Here is a 15,797-nt window from a genome sequence, read left to right as displayed (position 1 = left end):
TGTAGTGGCTGGGGACACTCACACATCCATTTTCTCTGTGTCTCTTCTCTCTCTCTCTGCTTGCAAATAAACAACTCTCTCTCTCTCTCCATATATATATATATTTAATGAGGTGAGGGCCAGGCATGGTGGCTCACACCTTTACTCCCAGCACTCAGGAGGCAGAGGTAGGAGGGTCACTATGAGTTCCAGGAGGCTACCCTGAGACTGCATAGTGAATTCCAGGTCAGCTTGGGCTAGAGTGAGACCCTACCTTGAAAATCCAAAAAAAGAAGAGGGAATAAGAGAAGATCCTGAGCTGGGAATTCAGACACTCGGGTTCGAAAATCCAGGGATCCTTTCCAGCCTTCAGATTGGGTGACATGCTAAGGATGAGTTCTTGGGGAATGTAGGAAGGGTTCATCTTTGTCTTCCTGGCGTCAAGCTGAGAGCCAAGCACAGAATGTGTCCGTTGGTGGGGCGCGGTGGCTCACTTCTTTAATCCCAGCATTCAGTAGGCTGAGGTAGAAGATCATCAGGAGTTCAAGGCCAGCCTGAGACTACATAGTGAATTCCAGGTCAGCCTGGGCTACAGCAAGACCCTTCCAGGAGGATAGGGGGAAGAATGTTCACTACTTACTGAAGGAGTGAGTTAGGGTCATTGTGGATGGCTTCATCTCCATCCTCAAGTGGCTCCGCCTCCCTTCGCCCCTGCAGCAGGTACCAATGGCATTGTCCCAGTCCTTCTTCTCCACCACGGAGCTGCTCCTGGCTGCCACCATCTTCTGCATAGTTTTCTGGGCGGTCAGAGCCTCAAGGACAAAGGTCCCCAAGGGTCTGAAGAGTCCCCCGGGGCCCTGGGCGTGGCCGGTGCTTGGACACATGCTGACCCTGGGGAAGAGCCCGCACGTGGCCCTGGCGAGGCTGAGCCGCAAGTACGGGGACGTGATGCAGATCCGCCTGGGCTCCACGCCCGTGGTGGTGCTGAGCGGCCTGGACACCATCCGGCAGGCCCTGGTGCGGCAGGGGGACGACTTCAAGGGGCGCCCCGACCTCTACAGCTTCACCCTGATCTCCAATGGCCAGAGCATGACCTTCCACCCGGACTCGGGGCCCGTGTGGGCGGCCCGCCGGCGCCTGGCGCAGGACGCGCTGAAGAGCTTCTCCACCGCCTCGGACCCGGGCTCGGCCGCCTCCTGCTACCTGGAGCAGCACGTGAGCGAGCAGGCTCGGCGGCTCGTCGGCGAGCTCCAGCGACAGGTGACCCTCCAGGGCCATTTCGAGCCTGCCGGCCAGCTGGTGGGCTCGGTGGCCAGTGTCATCGGCGCCATGTGCTTCGGGAAGAACTTCCCCCACAGCAGCGAGGAGATGCTGAGCATCGTGGCCAGCGGCAGCGACTTCGTGGAGAGCGCGTCCTCGGGCAGCGCCGTGGACTTCTTCCCCGCGCTCCGCTACCTGCCCAACCCCGCCCTGACGCGCTTCAAGAAGTTCAACGAGAAGTTCGTGCTCTTCCTGCAGAAGACGGTCCAGGAGCACTATCGGGACTTCGACAGGGTGAGCCCTGAACGCAGGGAGCGAGGGACCCCCACCCACAGGCCCAGAGGGGCGTCCCTGCGCATGCTGCGCCAAGACGCCCAGAGAGCCGAGGCCCAGCACGGTTCTAGACTGCCGCCGCCGCATCGGCTCACTAATGGGCCTCAGTTTACCCATTCTTACTCATGGACAAAGGCTCAGAAAGGTCTATGAATAGGGCCCTGGCAAAACCCTGCAATGTAGGGAGGGGCGGGGCATTACTATAAAGGCTTTTGTTCTGCAGGAATCTGAACCCCAACTGAGGCTAATCCCCAGCTCCACTTTTCTTCCCTGTTCACACCCACCTCTTCCTTCCTTGCAACTGGACCCCTGGGGTTATAGAAAAGGAGGGCCAGTGGAGCAGAAAAAGACAGTTTATGCCTTCTTAGAGCTGCTGCCAGTTCAAACGTGGAGCCCTAAGTCAGTTTCTGGGGGCCAGGGGCAGTGCCCACTCTCTGGGAACATGGTCTGGCCTTCAGCTCTGGAAGTGTCCCTTAACCTTGTGTCCCCTTAGAACAGTATCCAGGACATCACCGGTGCTCTGTTCAAGCACAGCGAGAAGAATTCCGAAGACAACGGTGGCCTCATCCCGCAAGAAAAAATTATCAATATTGTCAATGACCTCTTTGGAGCCGGTAAGCGTCATACCCCTGCCTTTCTGACCATCAGCAGCTGTTCACCCACACCACTGCCCAGCCCAACTCATCAGCTAAACCCTCTAACCACATGCCAGGTGATACAGGACGGTTACCTGGCCTCCCCCCAGGGTATGACCCTATACTGTGCCACCAAATTCCAAGGGAAACTGAGCCAGGTCAAATGCCTCTCGGGGCCTTAAGTTTCCCCATCTGAACAATAAGGTGTTTTTTAAGCTAGAAATCTAAGCCCTATAATCCTACAGAGCTAATTGTGAAATATGACTATTGGGTTTTTGTTTGTTTTGTATTGTATTTGTTTTTTATTTTTCTTGTTTATTTATTTCAGAGAGACAGAAAGGCAGATAGATAGATAGGATGGTGTATAAGGGCCTCCATCACTGCAAACAAATTCCAGATGCATGTGCCACTTTGTGCATCTGGCTTATGTGTGCACTGGGGAATCGAGCCTGGGTCCTTAGGCATCACAGGCAAGGGCCTTAACTGCTAAGGCATCTCTCCAGCCCCTGCTTTTGATTTTTGAGGCAAGGTCTCACTTTGTAGCACACGCTGGCCTGGCACTGACTACATCAGCCAGGCAGACCTTAAACTTGTGGTGATCCTCCTGCCCTGGCCTCCTGAGTATTGGGATTACAGGCATGAGCCTTGGCTTTCAAGATTCCATTGATGAGACGTAGTCCCTCCCCCAGGAAACACATAGATAGAAGGCAGAGGAAGACAAATGTTTGCTCAGAGCCAGTGCTTGGTGAAGACACGATCCTCCTGTCCCACCTCCCTGGTGCTGAGGACCAAACCCAGGGCCTGTCCACGTGCTAGGCGGGTATTCTGCCACTGAGCCAACTCCCCAACCCTGTGTTCCTCCTTCTTGTCCCGCCCAGGGTTTGAAACAGTCACAACAGCCCTCACCTGGAGCCTTATGTTACTTGTGACAAAGCCTGAAGTGCAGAGGAAGATCCATCAGGAGCTGGGTATGTGGTGTCAACCCCTCTAGTCAGAGAAACCCTGAGGCGCTCTCTAGCAGTAGCAGCGATGTCTCTACTAAGCCCTAGGTCTGGGAGCCTTACCATTGTGCACAAGGCTGTGGGGTGGGGGCCGGATTCATGGGACCCGTGAGTAAATAGTCCCACACAGAGCGATGAAGGGTATGACCAGAGACCCAGGTGCCTGAAGCAGCCGGAGCAGCTCGGAGCTGTGTGCTCTCTGTGCTCTGCAGACACGGTGATTGGCCGGGATCGGCAGCCTCGGCTCTCGGACAGAGCCCAGCTGCCCTACCTGGAGGCCTTTATCCTCGAGGTGTACCGGTACACGTCCTTCGTCCCCTTCACCATCCCCCACAGGTGAGGTCCCTGTCCTGCGCTCCCCAGACCCTGGCCACGTCCCTCCACCCAACTTCTCAGCGCCGACCCCGACTCATGAGCATCTCCTTCCAGGCGTCTCCCCACTCAGTGCCCATCCCGTCACTCACCTCCACTCATCCGTGCTCCCCACAAGTGCTCTCTGCACCCGCCACCTCCTCCCCGTCCTGTCGGGCGTCACCCAGCCGTCCTCCCAGTGTGCTTAGGCTGGACCTTTAACCTGGAAGACTTCTCCCCATTTCCCGGGCCCCCCCGAAGCCTACCCTTGCTCAAGGTCAACCCTGACACGTGCTTACCCTCCTCTGGAAGCCTTCTGTGGACCAAGCCATTGTTGAGAGCTTCGTCCTCTGATGTCTGCCGGGACTTACGCCCTCGGTCCTTAACTGGGAGAGAAGGAAATGCCTTTGCTTCCACCCCCATGTTGGGCCAGTCACCCCCGTAGTGAGGGGCTGGATCATCCCCAGGCTGGCCCGGGCCACCTGCATCTTGGCCGCACGGCGGAGGGCTGAGCTTGACGACGTGGACGCAGAGGCGAACAGAAGATAGCTGTCTCTCTTTGCGTGCTCCTCAGCATGGGGAGGGGCGATCACAGCAGGCAGACACCCGGATGGGACGGAGGGGGGAGGACACACCTCAGCTTTTCTAGCCCCCGAGCCTCACAGTCCTCTTCTGTCCTCAGCACAACAAGGGACACCTCGCTGAACGGCTTCCACATCCCCAAGGAGCGCTGTATCTTCATAAATCAGTGGCAGGTCAACCATGACGAGTAAGTTGCGCCCCTGGAGGAGACACACTGCACGTTCAGCACCCAGGAAGCCTCTTTGTCACCACGCCAATGACTGATACAAGGGCTACTGCCTCTAGTGCTGGATAGTCCACCCTAAGTTAATCAAATTTAGATCCTTGCTTCTCAGACTTTAATGCAAGCCAGGCAGTGGTGGTGCATGCCTTTAATCCCAGCACTCGGGAAGCCGAAGTGTGAGGGTCACTGTGGGTGAGCTAGAGACCACCCTGAGACTCCATAACGAACCTGGAGGTCAGTCTGGGCTAGAGCAAGACCTGACCTCGAACACCCAAAATGAAATAAAATAAACTTTAATGCATTATTAGAATTGACTAGAGAGCTGGGTGTGGTGGCACATGCCTTTAATCTTAGCACGTGAAAGACAGAGGAAGGAGGATCACTATGAGTTCAAGGCCAACCTGGAGTAGAGTGAGACCCTGCCTCCAAAAAGGCAAACAGGGGACTGGAGAGATGGATTAGTTGTTAAGGGCAAAGGATCCCGGTTTGATTCTCCAGGACCCGCCTAAGCCAGATGCACAAGGGGGTACATGCACCTGGAGTTTCTCTGCAGTGGCTGGATGCCCTAGCGTGCCCATTCTCTCTCTCTTTCCCTCTTTCTCTCTCTCAAATAAATAAATAAATAAAAACTGTTTTAAAAAGCCAAACAGGGAACTGGATGTGGCCTTTAATCCAAGCAGAGGTAGAAGGGTCACTGTGAGTTTGAGGTCACCCTGAGACCACATAGTGAACATAGTGAACTCCAGGTCAGCCTGGGCTAGAGTAAGACCCTACCTCAAAAAACAAAACAACAGCCAGGCGTGGTGGTGCACACCTTTAATCCCAGCACTTGGGAGGCAGAAGGAGGAGGATTGCTGTGAGTTCAAGGCCACCCTGAGACTCCATAGTGAATTCCAGGTCAGCCTGGGCTAGAGTGAGACCCTACCTTGAAAAACCAAAAACAAACAAACAACAACAAAAACATGGGCTGGAGAGATGGCTTAGTGGTTAAGGCACTTGCCTACAAAGCCAAAGGGCCTGTGTTCAAGTCTCCAGGACTCACATAAGCCAGATGCACAAGGTGGCGCACGCATCTAGAGAACATTTGCAGCAGCTGAAGGTCCTAGCACACCCATAATCTCTCTCTCTCTTTCTCTGCCTCTCTTTCTCTCTCTCTCAAATAAGTAAATAAATTAGCTGGGCATGGTGGCACATGCCTGTAATCCCAGCACTTGGGAGACAGAGGTAGGAGGATCACTGGAGTTCAAGGTCAGCCCGAGAGTACATGGTGAATTCCAACTCAGCCTGGGATAGAGTGAGACCCTATCTTGAAAATCAAAAACAAAAAATAATCAATTCAGAATTTTTAAAAATTAAAAAAAAAAGAAGGAAGGAGGGAAAGACATCTGCTTTCATCCCTTTCCCCAAAGGCTTAAAAAAATTATTTTTGTTTATTTTTATTTATTTATTTGAGTGCGACAGACAGAGACAAAGAGGCAAATAGAGAGAGAGAATGGGCACATCAGGGCCTCCAGCCACTACAAAGGAAGTCCAGACATGTGCACCCCCTTGTGCATCTGGCTAACCGGGGTCCTTAGGCTTCACAGGCAAGCGCTTAACCACTAAGCCATCTCCATAGGCTTTTGTGGTCACTTTTCCTAGCACTTGAGTGGTCAATGGTGCTGTTCAGAAATCCACCACCAGCCTCTCCTCCTAGCGTGTAGCCAGCTCTGACCCCGTCTCCCCTTGCAGGCAGGTGTGGGGGGACCCAGGCACGTTCCGTCCAGAGAGGTTTCTTACCGGCGACATCAGCGTCAACAAGGCTCTGAGTGAGAAGGTGATGCTCTTCGGCATGGGGAAGCGGCGGTGCCTCGGGGAGACCCCAGCCAAGTGGGAGGTGTTCCTCTTCCTGGCCATCCTCCTGCACCAGCTGGAGTTCAGTGTGCCACCAGGCGAGAGCGTGGACCTGACCCCCTGCTACGGGCTGGTCATGAAGCCTGCCCGCCGCGGGCGCCTCCGGGCACACCTACGCTTCTCCACGTGAAGATGCCCCTCCGTGCCAAGGCAAGGGAGAGACACGCATTGGGCCCTAGTCCTTGTTTCTTTCCTCTGAATAACTGCTCCATCAAAACACAAGGCTTTACCATGTAGCTCACCTCCTTTAGTAGGTCTATAGAGGCGCACAGCTACGACCACCAGAGAATTTTAGGTCATCCTCTCACGGACCCCCAGCCATGCCCATCAGCCTTGCATGACTATTCCCTAACCTCTCCCTCGCTCCGCCACCTGCATCTGCTGTTCGTCCCCATAGATCTGCCCACTCTGGCCATCGCATATAAATGAATGACAAAACCGTGGTCTGTGGCTGGCTTCCTTCACTTAGCTCATCTTTTCAAGGAGCGTGCATGGCGGCGTGTCTCGGTAGGCCCTGTCTCGGGAGTCCTGAGACCAGCCTTGAGTCGGTTTCCTCACAGTCAATGGTGGATACTTCTTTTCTTATTATCTCTTTGTTCAGTTTCTACATGATCCACGTCTCAGGACACTTCACGGGGACAGGGCTCAACACTCAACAGTCACTTATTCTCAGCATTTTGTTAAATTCTGTTTTGTTGAAGTTTTTTTTTTTCACAAAGATTTTTTTAATATATATTTTTTTCATTTATTTGTAAGGAAGGGGAGAAAATGGGTGTGCTTGGGCCTCTAGCTACAGCAAAGGAACTCCAGATGCATGCACCATTTTGTATATCTGGCTTTGCATGGGTACTGGGGAAACAAACCTGAGTCATTGGGCATCTCAAGCAAACGCCTTAACCACTGTGCAATCCCTCCAGCCCTGCCTTTTGATAAAATTTTGAGTCTCCCTAATAATTACCACCCCCTGCTGATAGAAGTGTCTGAGCTGGAGAGATGCTTAGCAGCTGAAATGCTTGCCTACTAAGCCTAAGGACCCAGGTTCGATTCCCCAGAACCCACACAAGCCATATGCACATGGTGCATGCTTCCGAGTTCATTTATAGTGGCTAAAGGCTCTGATGCACCCATTCCCTCCTTCTCTCTCTTAAAGTAAATAAATAAGTTACTTTTAGACAAAGAAGTGTCTTGGATCACAGCACCGATCTATGGGCATGAACATAAGTGTTTAGAAGGCATCTCCTTATTTTCAAAGGGCATGATGCTTCAAGTTTGGAGAAGCAAAATCAACATAGAGATATTTCAGAATCCTGATGTTCATGTGTTGGGGACAGAAGAAGGAAAGTGACTGAGCGTGGTAGCATATGCTTTTGGTCCCAGGACTCAGGAAGCAGATATAGGGGGATCACTGTGAGTTCAAGGCCAGCCTAGAACTACAGAGAGAGATCCAGGTCAGCCTGGGAAAAAAAAAAAAAAACAAGCCGGGCATGGTGGTGCACGCCTTTAATCCCAGCTCTTGGGAGGCAGAGGTAGGAAGATCACCTTGCATTCAAGGCCACCCTGAGACATAGTGAATTCCAGGTCAGCCTGGGCTAGAGTGAAACCCTACCTGGAAGAACAAAATACAAAAGCAAAAACAAAACAAAGCAAAAACCCTAAAAATAAGAAAGTGAATCATAGGGCTGAAGAGATGGCTTAGCAGTTAAGGCACTTGTCTGCAAAGCCTAAGGACCCATGTTCGACTCTCCAGGTCCCACATAAGCCAGATGCACAAGGTACCACATGTGCACAAGGTGGTGCATGTATTTGGAGTTCAACTGCAGTGCCTGGAGGCCTCGGCACACCAATTCTGTCTCTCTTTCTCATAAAAAATTACCACAAAATGAATAAATAAAATAAAAAAATAATAGCCATGGGCTGGCAAGATAGCTCAGCAGCTAAGGTGCTTGCCTAAGCCTAACTACCCAGGTTTGATTCCCCAGGACCCACATGAAACCAGACGCACAAAGGGGTGCATGCATCTGGAGTTTGTTTACAGTGGCTGGAGGCTCTGGTGTGCCCATTCTGCCTCTCTTCTCTCTCAATCTCTGCTTACAAATAAATTAATAAGCAAATAAGTAAATAAAATATTTATTTTTTATTTTATTTTTTGTGTTTTTTTGAGGTAGGGCCTCACTGTAGCCCAGGCTGACCTGGAATTCGCTACATGGTCTCAGGCTGGCCTTCAACTCACAGGGATCTTCCTATCTCTGCTTCCTGAGTGCTGGGGTTAAAGGCATGCTCCACCATGCTGGCGGTGGGGGGGGGGGGAAAGCCAGGCATGGTGGTGCACTGCCTTAACCCCAGCATTTTGGAGGCAGAGGTAGGAGGATTGCTGGGAGTTCAAGGTCAGCCTGGGATACAGTGAAACCCTACCTTGAAAAACCAAAAAAAAAAAAAAAGAAAGAAAGAAAGAAAAGAAGGAAATTGGTGGTGAAATTGGCCAGGGTTCAATCCCCAAGCCAGGTAAGCTGGATGCAAAAAGTGGCATAAGCATCTGGTGTTTGTTTGCAGTGGCAAGAGGTCCTGGCATTCCCATAACCACATGGACAAGTGAACAAATGAGAGTTTGAGAGGAAGGAGGAATAGCTATGATCCAAAAAAGTGACTGCTGGGCTTGGTGGTGTAGCTAATAAAGTGCTTTAAATGTACAAGGCCCTGTTTCAATACCCACCCGTGTCTCATGACCCCAGAATTGTGTCTGTTTGTGGCTTTAAGAATAAACATTTAAGGGCTGGAACAATGGCTCAGCAGTTAAAGATACGTGGCTGCCAAGCCTAACAACCCGAGTTCAGTTCTTCAGTACTCATATAAAAGCAGATGCACAAGGTGGAGCATGTATCTGGAGTTTGTGTGGGGGGGTTGGAGGCCCTGGTGTGCTCCTTCTCTCTGTCTGTCTCTCTTCTCTCCCTCCCTCCCCCCTTCTCTCTGCTTGGAAATTAATTTTAAAACTTTTTAAAATACTAAGGTGTGGGCTGGAGAGATGGCTTAGTGGTTAAGCGCTTGCCTGTGAAGCCTAAGGACCCTGGTTCGAGGCTCGGTTCCCCAGGTCCCACGTTAGCCAGATGCACAAGGGGGCGCACGCGTCTGGAGTTCGTTTGCAGAGGCTGGAAGCCCTGGCGCGCCCATTCTCTCTCTCTCCCTCTATCTGTCTTTCTCTCTGTGTCTGTCGCTGTCACATAAATAAATAAAAAATTTAAAAAAAATACTAAGGTGTGGTGGCGCACGCCTTTAATCCCAGCACTCAGGAAGCAGAGGTAGGAGGATCACAATGAATTCGAGGCCACCCTGAGAATACATAGTGAATTCCAGGTCAGCCTGGGCTACAGTGAGACCCTACCTCAAAAAAACACAAAAAATAAAATAAAAATAAATAAATGAGTGAAAATAAAATTTTAAAATGCACTTAAGGGCTGGAGGGATGACCCAGCAATTAAATGTACTTACTTACAACGCCTGACAGACTGGGCTCAACTGAACCCAGTGAAGCCAGATGCACAAAGTGGACCATGCATCTGGAATTCATTTGCAGTAGAAGGAGGCCCTGGTGGGCTCATTCTCTGTGCCTGTCTCTCTTCTATCTCTCTCTGCTTGCAAATACATTTTTTTTATTTTTTGGCTTTTCAAGGTAGGGTCTCACTCTAGCCCAGGCTGACCTGGAATTCACTATGGAGTCTCAGGGTGGCCTTGAACTCATGGTGATCCTCCTACCTCTGCCTCCCGAGTGCTGGGATTAAAGGCGTGCGCCACCATGCCTGGCTCTTGCAAATAAATTTATTATTATTATTATTATTTGGTTTTTTTTTTTTTGAGGTAGGGTCTCACTCTGGTCCAGGCTGACCTGGAATTAACTCTGTAGTCTCAGGGTGGCCTTGAACTCACGGTGATCCTCCTACCTCTGCCTCCCGAGTTCTGGGATTAAAGGCGTGTGCCACCGTGCCTGGCTCTTGCAAATGAATTTTCTTAAAATGTCAAAAAATACATGAGGGGGCTGGAGTGATAGCTTAGCAGTTAAAGCACTTCCCTGCGCAGCCTAAGAACTCGCATTCACATTCCCAGGTCCCACGTAGCCAGACGCACAGAGATGCAAGTGTGCCATGTTGCACAAGGGGACACACGCATCTGGAGTTTGTGTATAGCAGCTGAAGGCCCTGGTGTGCCCTTGCTTTCTCTCTATATATCTGCCATTCTCTCTCAAATAAAATACATTTTTAAAATGTTATATTATTATTATTTTTTTTTTGAGGTAGGGTCTCACTCTAGACCAGCTGACCTGGAACTCATTATGTAGTCTCAGGGTGGCCTCAAACTCATGGTGATCCACCTACCTCTGCCTTCCAAGCGCTGAGATTAAAGGCGTGAACCACCACGCCCGGCAAAATGTTATATTATTATATATTTTAGTTATATTAGAGAGAGAAAGGCAGAGAGAGCAAGCATGGGCATGCCAGGACCATCACAAATGAATTTCAGAACCATGCACCACTTCATGAATCTGACTTTACATGGGTACTGAGGAATCGACCTCGGGCCATCAGGCTTTACAAGCGAAGCACTTTTAACTGCTGAGTCATCTTTCCAGCCCCCAAATGATAATTTTTTTATGTTTTAACAGTTAATGCTAAGCATAACTTGCTTAGCACATACTCTGTACTCAGTTCCTAGTGATAAAGATAGAACCTCGAGAAAAATAATGTGCAGACATCTCCACTCTTTCATCCAAGATTCAGCAAGGCCCATCTTCACGGAGAGTTTCAGGAAAATTCGGCTGGTGGTCATCCAGTGGTCATGGTCCCATGTGACCACACTTGGACTGCAATGACCCTGGGCTTCTCACGCACAGCTGGACAATCTTTAACTGGGTGGCCTAGGATTCCTTTCTGGCCAGAGCCAAGGTGGGAGGAATTGAACACAGACTTTGCTCCCTCAGTCACCTTTCCTGTCCATGAGAACAGGCAGGAAGCACATGGAGCCGCTGCTGTCTCGCCACATCTTGGAGAAGCCCCAGACATGCACCCTCTCAAACTGCTCTCATCCAGAAGGCGGGCAAACATTGAAGTAGGACACACTGGTGAGGCATGATTGTGTGCAAAGACGAAATGGTACCGAATGGTGTGGGAATCTCCCAGTGAAAACTGAGGGAATTCTCTAGACCCCTGTCATAGTTGACTTCTAGTTGCCAGCAGAAGGCACCAACCAAAAGCAGCTGGCGAGAAGAAGGGATTTCTTTGGATTACAGTCTCGTGGGGAAACTCCATGACGGCGGGGGTAAATGTGACATGAGCGGAGGCTGGACATCACCTCCTGATCAACATCAGGTAGACAGCAGCAGCAGACAGTGGGCCAAGTACTGGCAAGAGGGGCTCATAAACCTCAGGGCCCACCCCCAGACACACACGTCCTCCAGCAAAGGTCCAGTTGCCAAACTGTCCCCAGCTGGGGAGCTGGCGCTCAGCACCTATGAGTTATGGGGAACGGCTAACTCAACCCCACAGCCCCACCCCCCAACCCCAGCCCTACAGCCCAGATCCTCAGCAATGTATCTCAAGCATCTCCCACCAACCAGGTCTTTTCTTTGATTGCTTAGCCTCCCTACCCCTCACACTGGGAATTGAACCCAAGACCTTGCAAGTGCTAGCCAGGTGCTCTACCACTAAGCTACATCCCTAGCTCTGTATTAACTTCTTTTTAAAAATATTTAATTTTCATTTATTTATTTGAGACAGAGACAGAGAGAGAGGCAGATAGAGAGAGAGAATGGGCACGCCAGGGCCTCCAGTCACTGCAAACAAACTCCAGACTCATGTGCCCCATTGAGCATCTGGCTTACTTGGTTCCTGGAGAATTGAACCAGGGCCCTTAGACTTCACAGGCAAATGCCTTAACCACTAAGACATTTCCCCAGCCCTATTTATTTTTTTCTTTTGAGGAAGGGTCTTGTTCTAGCCCAGGCTGACCTGGAGTCGACACTGTAGTCTCAGGCTGGCCTTGAACTCACTTCAAAATCCTCCCACCTCTGCCTCCCAAGTGCTGAAATTAAAGGCATGTGCCACCTTGCCCAGCTATATTACTTCTTAAGACAAGAGTTTGCTTGGCTCTGGTAATCTTTTTGACCCACACCGTGCAGATCAGAGGTCACAGGTCAGTCAAGTGCTGGATCTCCTTGGAGTGGTACCCACACATAACAATATTGGGGCACAGCTCAATGTTTCAGCATTGTGGAGGATTAACCACAGTATCCTGACTACCTTGGCAAGTGAGCCCAGTGTGGCAGGCCCAGGAGAGACAATGGCAGAGCCACACAGGGGTTCCTGTCGATTTCCCACTCTTCCCACTACCAGAGGAAAAATGAGCCGGGCAGGCGTGGGGGCGGACTTGTTTAATCCCAGCACTCAGCAAGCAGAGGTAGGAGGATCATTGTGATCTCAGTGCCAGTCTGGCACCTCAGAGTGAGTTCCAGGTCAGCCTGGGCTAGAGACCCTACCTTAAATAAAAGAAAGCAAGAAAGAGAAAAAAGGGAAAAGAAAGATAGAAAATAATAGCAAGCTTACACTGGCTCTTAGCCTTCCCAGTGACCCCAAGACAAGGAAGGCCCCCTGACAACTTAACAAGCCCACCGCCACTGCCCTCTGCTTGCCAGCACACAAGGCCAGTCATTGTGCTGGGCATTCTTGTTGTTTTTTTTAGGTAGAGTTTCACTCTAGTCCAGGCTGACCTGGAATTCTCTATGTAGTCTCAGGGTGGCTTCGAACTCATGGTGATTCTCCTACCTCTGCCTCGTGAATGCTGGGATTAAAGGCGTGCGCCACCACGCCCGGCTGTGTTGGGTATTATAGCGGGAGCATTTTTGGGCAAGGAAACTTCCTGGTGCCCCTGAGGAGAGGTGCAGTCTATTATTTACAGAGACTGTACACTCCTACCTGACTGTCCACTTCTCTGGCACTAGGACAGTAAGTGACATTTGATAGCTTTATTTATTTGAGAGAGAGAGAGAAAGAGAGGGAGAGGGAGAGAATGGGTGCATCAGGGCCTCTAGCCTCTGCAAATGAATTCTAGACACATGAGCCACCTTGTGCATCTGGGTTACATGGGTCCTGGGGAATCGAACCTGGGTCCTTTGGCATGGCAGTCAAATGTCTTAACCACTAAACTATCTCTCCAGCCCTAACATTTGATAGCTTAAAAAAAAAAAATATTACCGCAGGCATGGTGGCACATACATTTAATCAATCCCAGAATTTAGGAGGTAGAGGTAGGAGGATCAATTGGAGTTTGAGGCCACCCTGAGACTACATAGTGATAGAGCAAGACCCAACCTCACAAAAACAAACAAAATATTGCTGGGCATGGTGACATGCCTTTAATCCCAACACTCAGGATGCTGGGGTAGGAGGGTCGCCATGCATTCAAGTTCAAGGCCAGCCTGGGCTACAGAGTGAGTTCCAAGTCAGCCTAGGCTAGAGTCAGACCCTATCTTGAAAAAAATATATATTATTTCTGGGAGGGGGGAGCATGCCCGCGCTTTCTGCCACTGCAAACGAAATCCAGAAGAGCCTGGCTTGGGAGCTGAATCCAGGCGGTCAGGCTGTGTAAGCAAATACCTTTAAAGAGCTGAGCCACCTTCCCAGTCCCAGGCATTTAACAGCCTTCCTCCCCCTCCTTCAGTCCTCCGCCCCTCTCCTCCACCCGGGGCCAGTAGAGGAGGAGGAGGTCCCCACAGGAGGGCTGGGGGTGGGCAGGTGCTAAGCAGGCAGCAGCTGGCTCCCAGATCCAAGTCACCTCTGCTGACTAGTCGCATAGTGAGTCTGGATTTTTCTCACCTTGAAAGTGGCGCTGCTGACCACACCTATGAGACTGGTGAGAAGGCGTGTGAAGCGGCGGGCTCCCGGTGACTAACAACACGCCGGCACAAATGCGCTCACTCCACGAATGCTGGGAAAGGCGTTCGCAGGGCGGGACCCACGCGTGTGTGTCAGGTGAGCAGCTGGGCTGGAGAGATGGCCTGGTGGCTAAGGCGCTATCCTGCAAAGCCAAAGGACCCAGGCTGGATTCTCCAGGACCCAGATGTCAAGCCAGATGCACAAGGCAGTGCACACATCTGGAGTGTGTTTGCAGTGGCTAGAAGCCCTATGGGCATGCCAGGCGCACACATGGGAGCCAACATCCCCAGAACTCGGCACCCTCTCACTAGGGTCATGCCAGGGCCTGGGCTCAGCACATTCCCTCTCCACCCAGAGCAAGGGAGAGCTGGGGGGGGGGTGCTAGCGTGCCAGGGAACAATGGGTCCCCAACTCCTTCCGTCCCATCGCGTGAGAAGGAACTCTTGGAAGGAAACTCACCTCCCAGGGACCGTCCACCAACCCCCCCCCCCACGCCTCCCCACAGAAGCCTGAGGACCCCTTCTGAGCCTTCCAGGCCTCTCCCCCTTGGTACATCCTGTCCACACCACCTGGTCAGCTTTCCCCGCCCCTTTCTTTCAGAGACCAGCATCACAGCTGGGCATCTCTGAGGCCCTCTGCGCAGCTGAGCTGGGCTGCGGGCTCCCTTCCCAAATCCACAGCCCGGTTTCATTTGTCACTGTGTCCCCTGTGTGGCCGGGCTCATGCGAGCCTCCATGAATGCAGACCAACAGAAAGAATGTCATAGAGCCCAGAGTGACGGCGGTGGGCCTTAATCCCAGCACTCAGGAGGAAGAGGTGGGAGGATCACTGTGAGTTCGAGGCCACCCTGACACTACATAGTGAATTCCAAGTCACCCAGGGCTACAGCAAGACCCAACCTTGAAAAACCAAGATGAAAAATAAAATGACATAGTAAGTAAACCAGGTCCAAGGACCTTCAAGAATGCGAGGCTGAGCCAAAAACACAGAAAGATCCAGCTAGGAGCCCAGGCTCGTACCCTGCATGTCAGGGCCCTAGGAATGCCTCCAGGGGCACAGGCCCATGCCTGAAGGTGAGAATACTGTCCCCTCCAAATCCCTCTGTTACTCAGCTCACCTATAACCTGCCCCCACCCCACTCTCCCCCACCTCCACTGTCAGACTTGGGGCCCTCGGAGGCAGAGGGAGAGCAGGACGCCCCTCCCACTCTGCCTGTCCATGTCCAGCATTAGATCAGAGGCTCCAGGCTCTGGGTCTGTTTCCCCACCTAGAAGACACGGTGGGGTCTGGGGAATGGGCAGCAGCCCTCCCTGGCCTGGGGCAGGCGGCGGAAGGTCTGGCTCAGAGCCCAGCCCTGGCGTGTGAGCTGATACGAAGTCCATTTTCCCCAGCGTGCCCCCTCCCAAAAGCCCTGGGCAGCACTTCTGCTCCCCTGTGCGTGGAGGTGGTGTCCCCACGTCTACGCTGTGCTTTTCCTCAGGTGTGCCCATGGCCAGCAAGCAGGAGAACATGTTTCCCAGGGCCCTTGGCTCTGAGCCAGCTGTCGCCCACAGCCACTGCCACCAGGGAGGAGCCCCTGCAGGAAGGCTCCAGGGCTCTGCAGCAAGAGGTTCCCAGAGCCTGA

The 15,797-nt window shown here is 51.8% G+C and overlaps 1 protein-coding gene across 1 annotated transcript; it reads left to right on the top strand.

The window, feature by feature from the left end:
* The first annotated feature begins 705 nt into the window (after positions 1-705).
* On the top strand, positions 706-6,387 carry LOC123464060 (cytochrome P450 1A2-like). The gene is made up of 6 exons (XM_045160650.1): positions 706-1,533; positions 2,066-2,186; positions 3,086-3,175; positions 3,421-3,544; positions 4,242-4,328; positions 6,096-6,387. Exons 1-6 carry the CDS (start codon positions 706-708, stop codon positions 6,385-6,387), a joined length of 1,542 nt encoding a protein of 513 aa, XP_045016585.1.
* The last annotated feature ends 9,410 nt before the right edge of the window (positions 6,388-15,797 follow it).

Source organism: Jaculus jaculus, chromosome 10 (assembly GCF_020740685.1).
Source record: "Jaculus jaculus isolate mJacJac1 chromosome 10, mJacJac1.mat.Y.cur, whole genome shotgun sequence".
Taxonomy (NCBI): domain Eukaryota; kingdom Metazoa; phylum Chordata; class Mammalia; order Rodentia; family Dipodidae; genus Jaculus; species Jaculus jaculus.
This window is presented reverse-complemented; position numbering and strand designations above follow the sequence as displayed.

Coding starts and splice junctions, on each gene's coding strand:
- LOC123464060 (XM_045160650.1), top strand. CDS start 706: ATGGCATTGTCCCAGTCCTTCTTCTCCACCACGGAGCTGCTCCTGGCT. Junction 3,176..3,420: donor GAAGATCCATCAGGAGCTGG/GTATGTGGTGTC, acceptor TGTGCTCTGCAG/ACACGGTGATTGGCCGGGAT. Junction 4,329..6,095: donor TGGCAGGTCAACCATGACGA/GTAAGTTGCGCC, acceptor CTCCCCTTGCAG/GCAGGTGTGGGGGGACCCAG.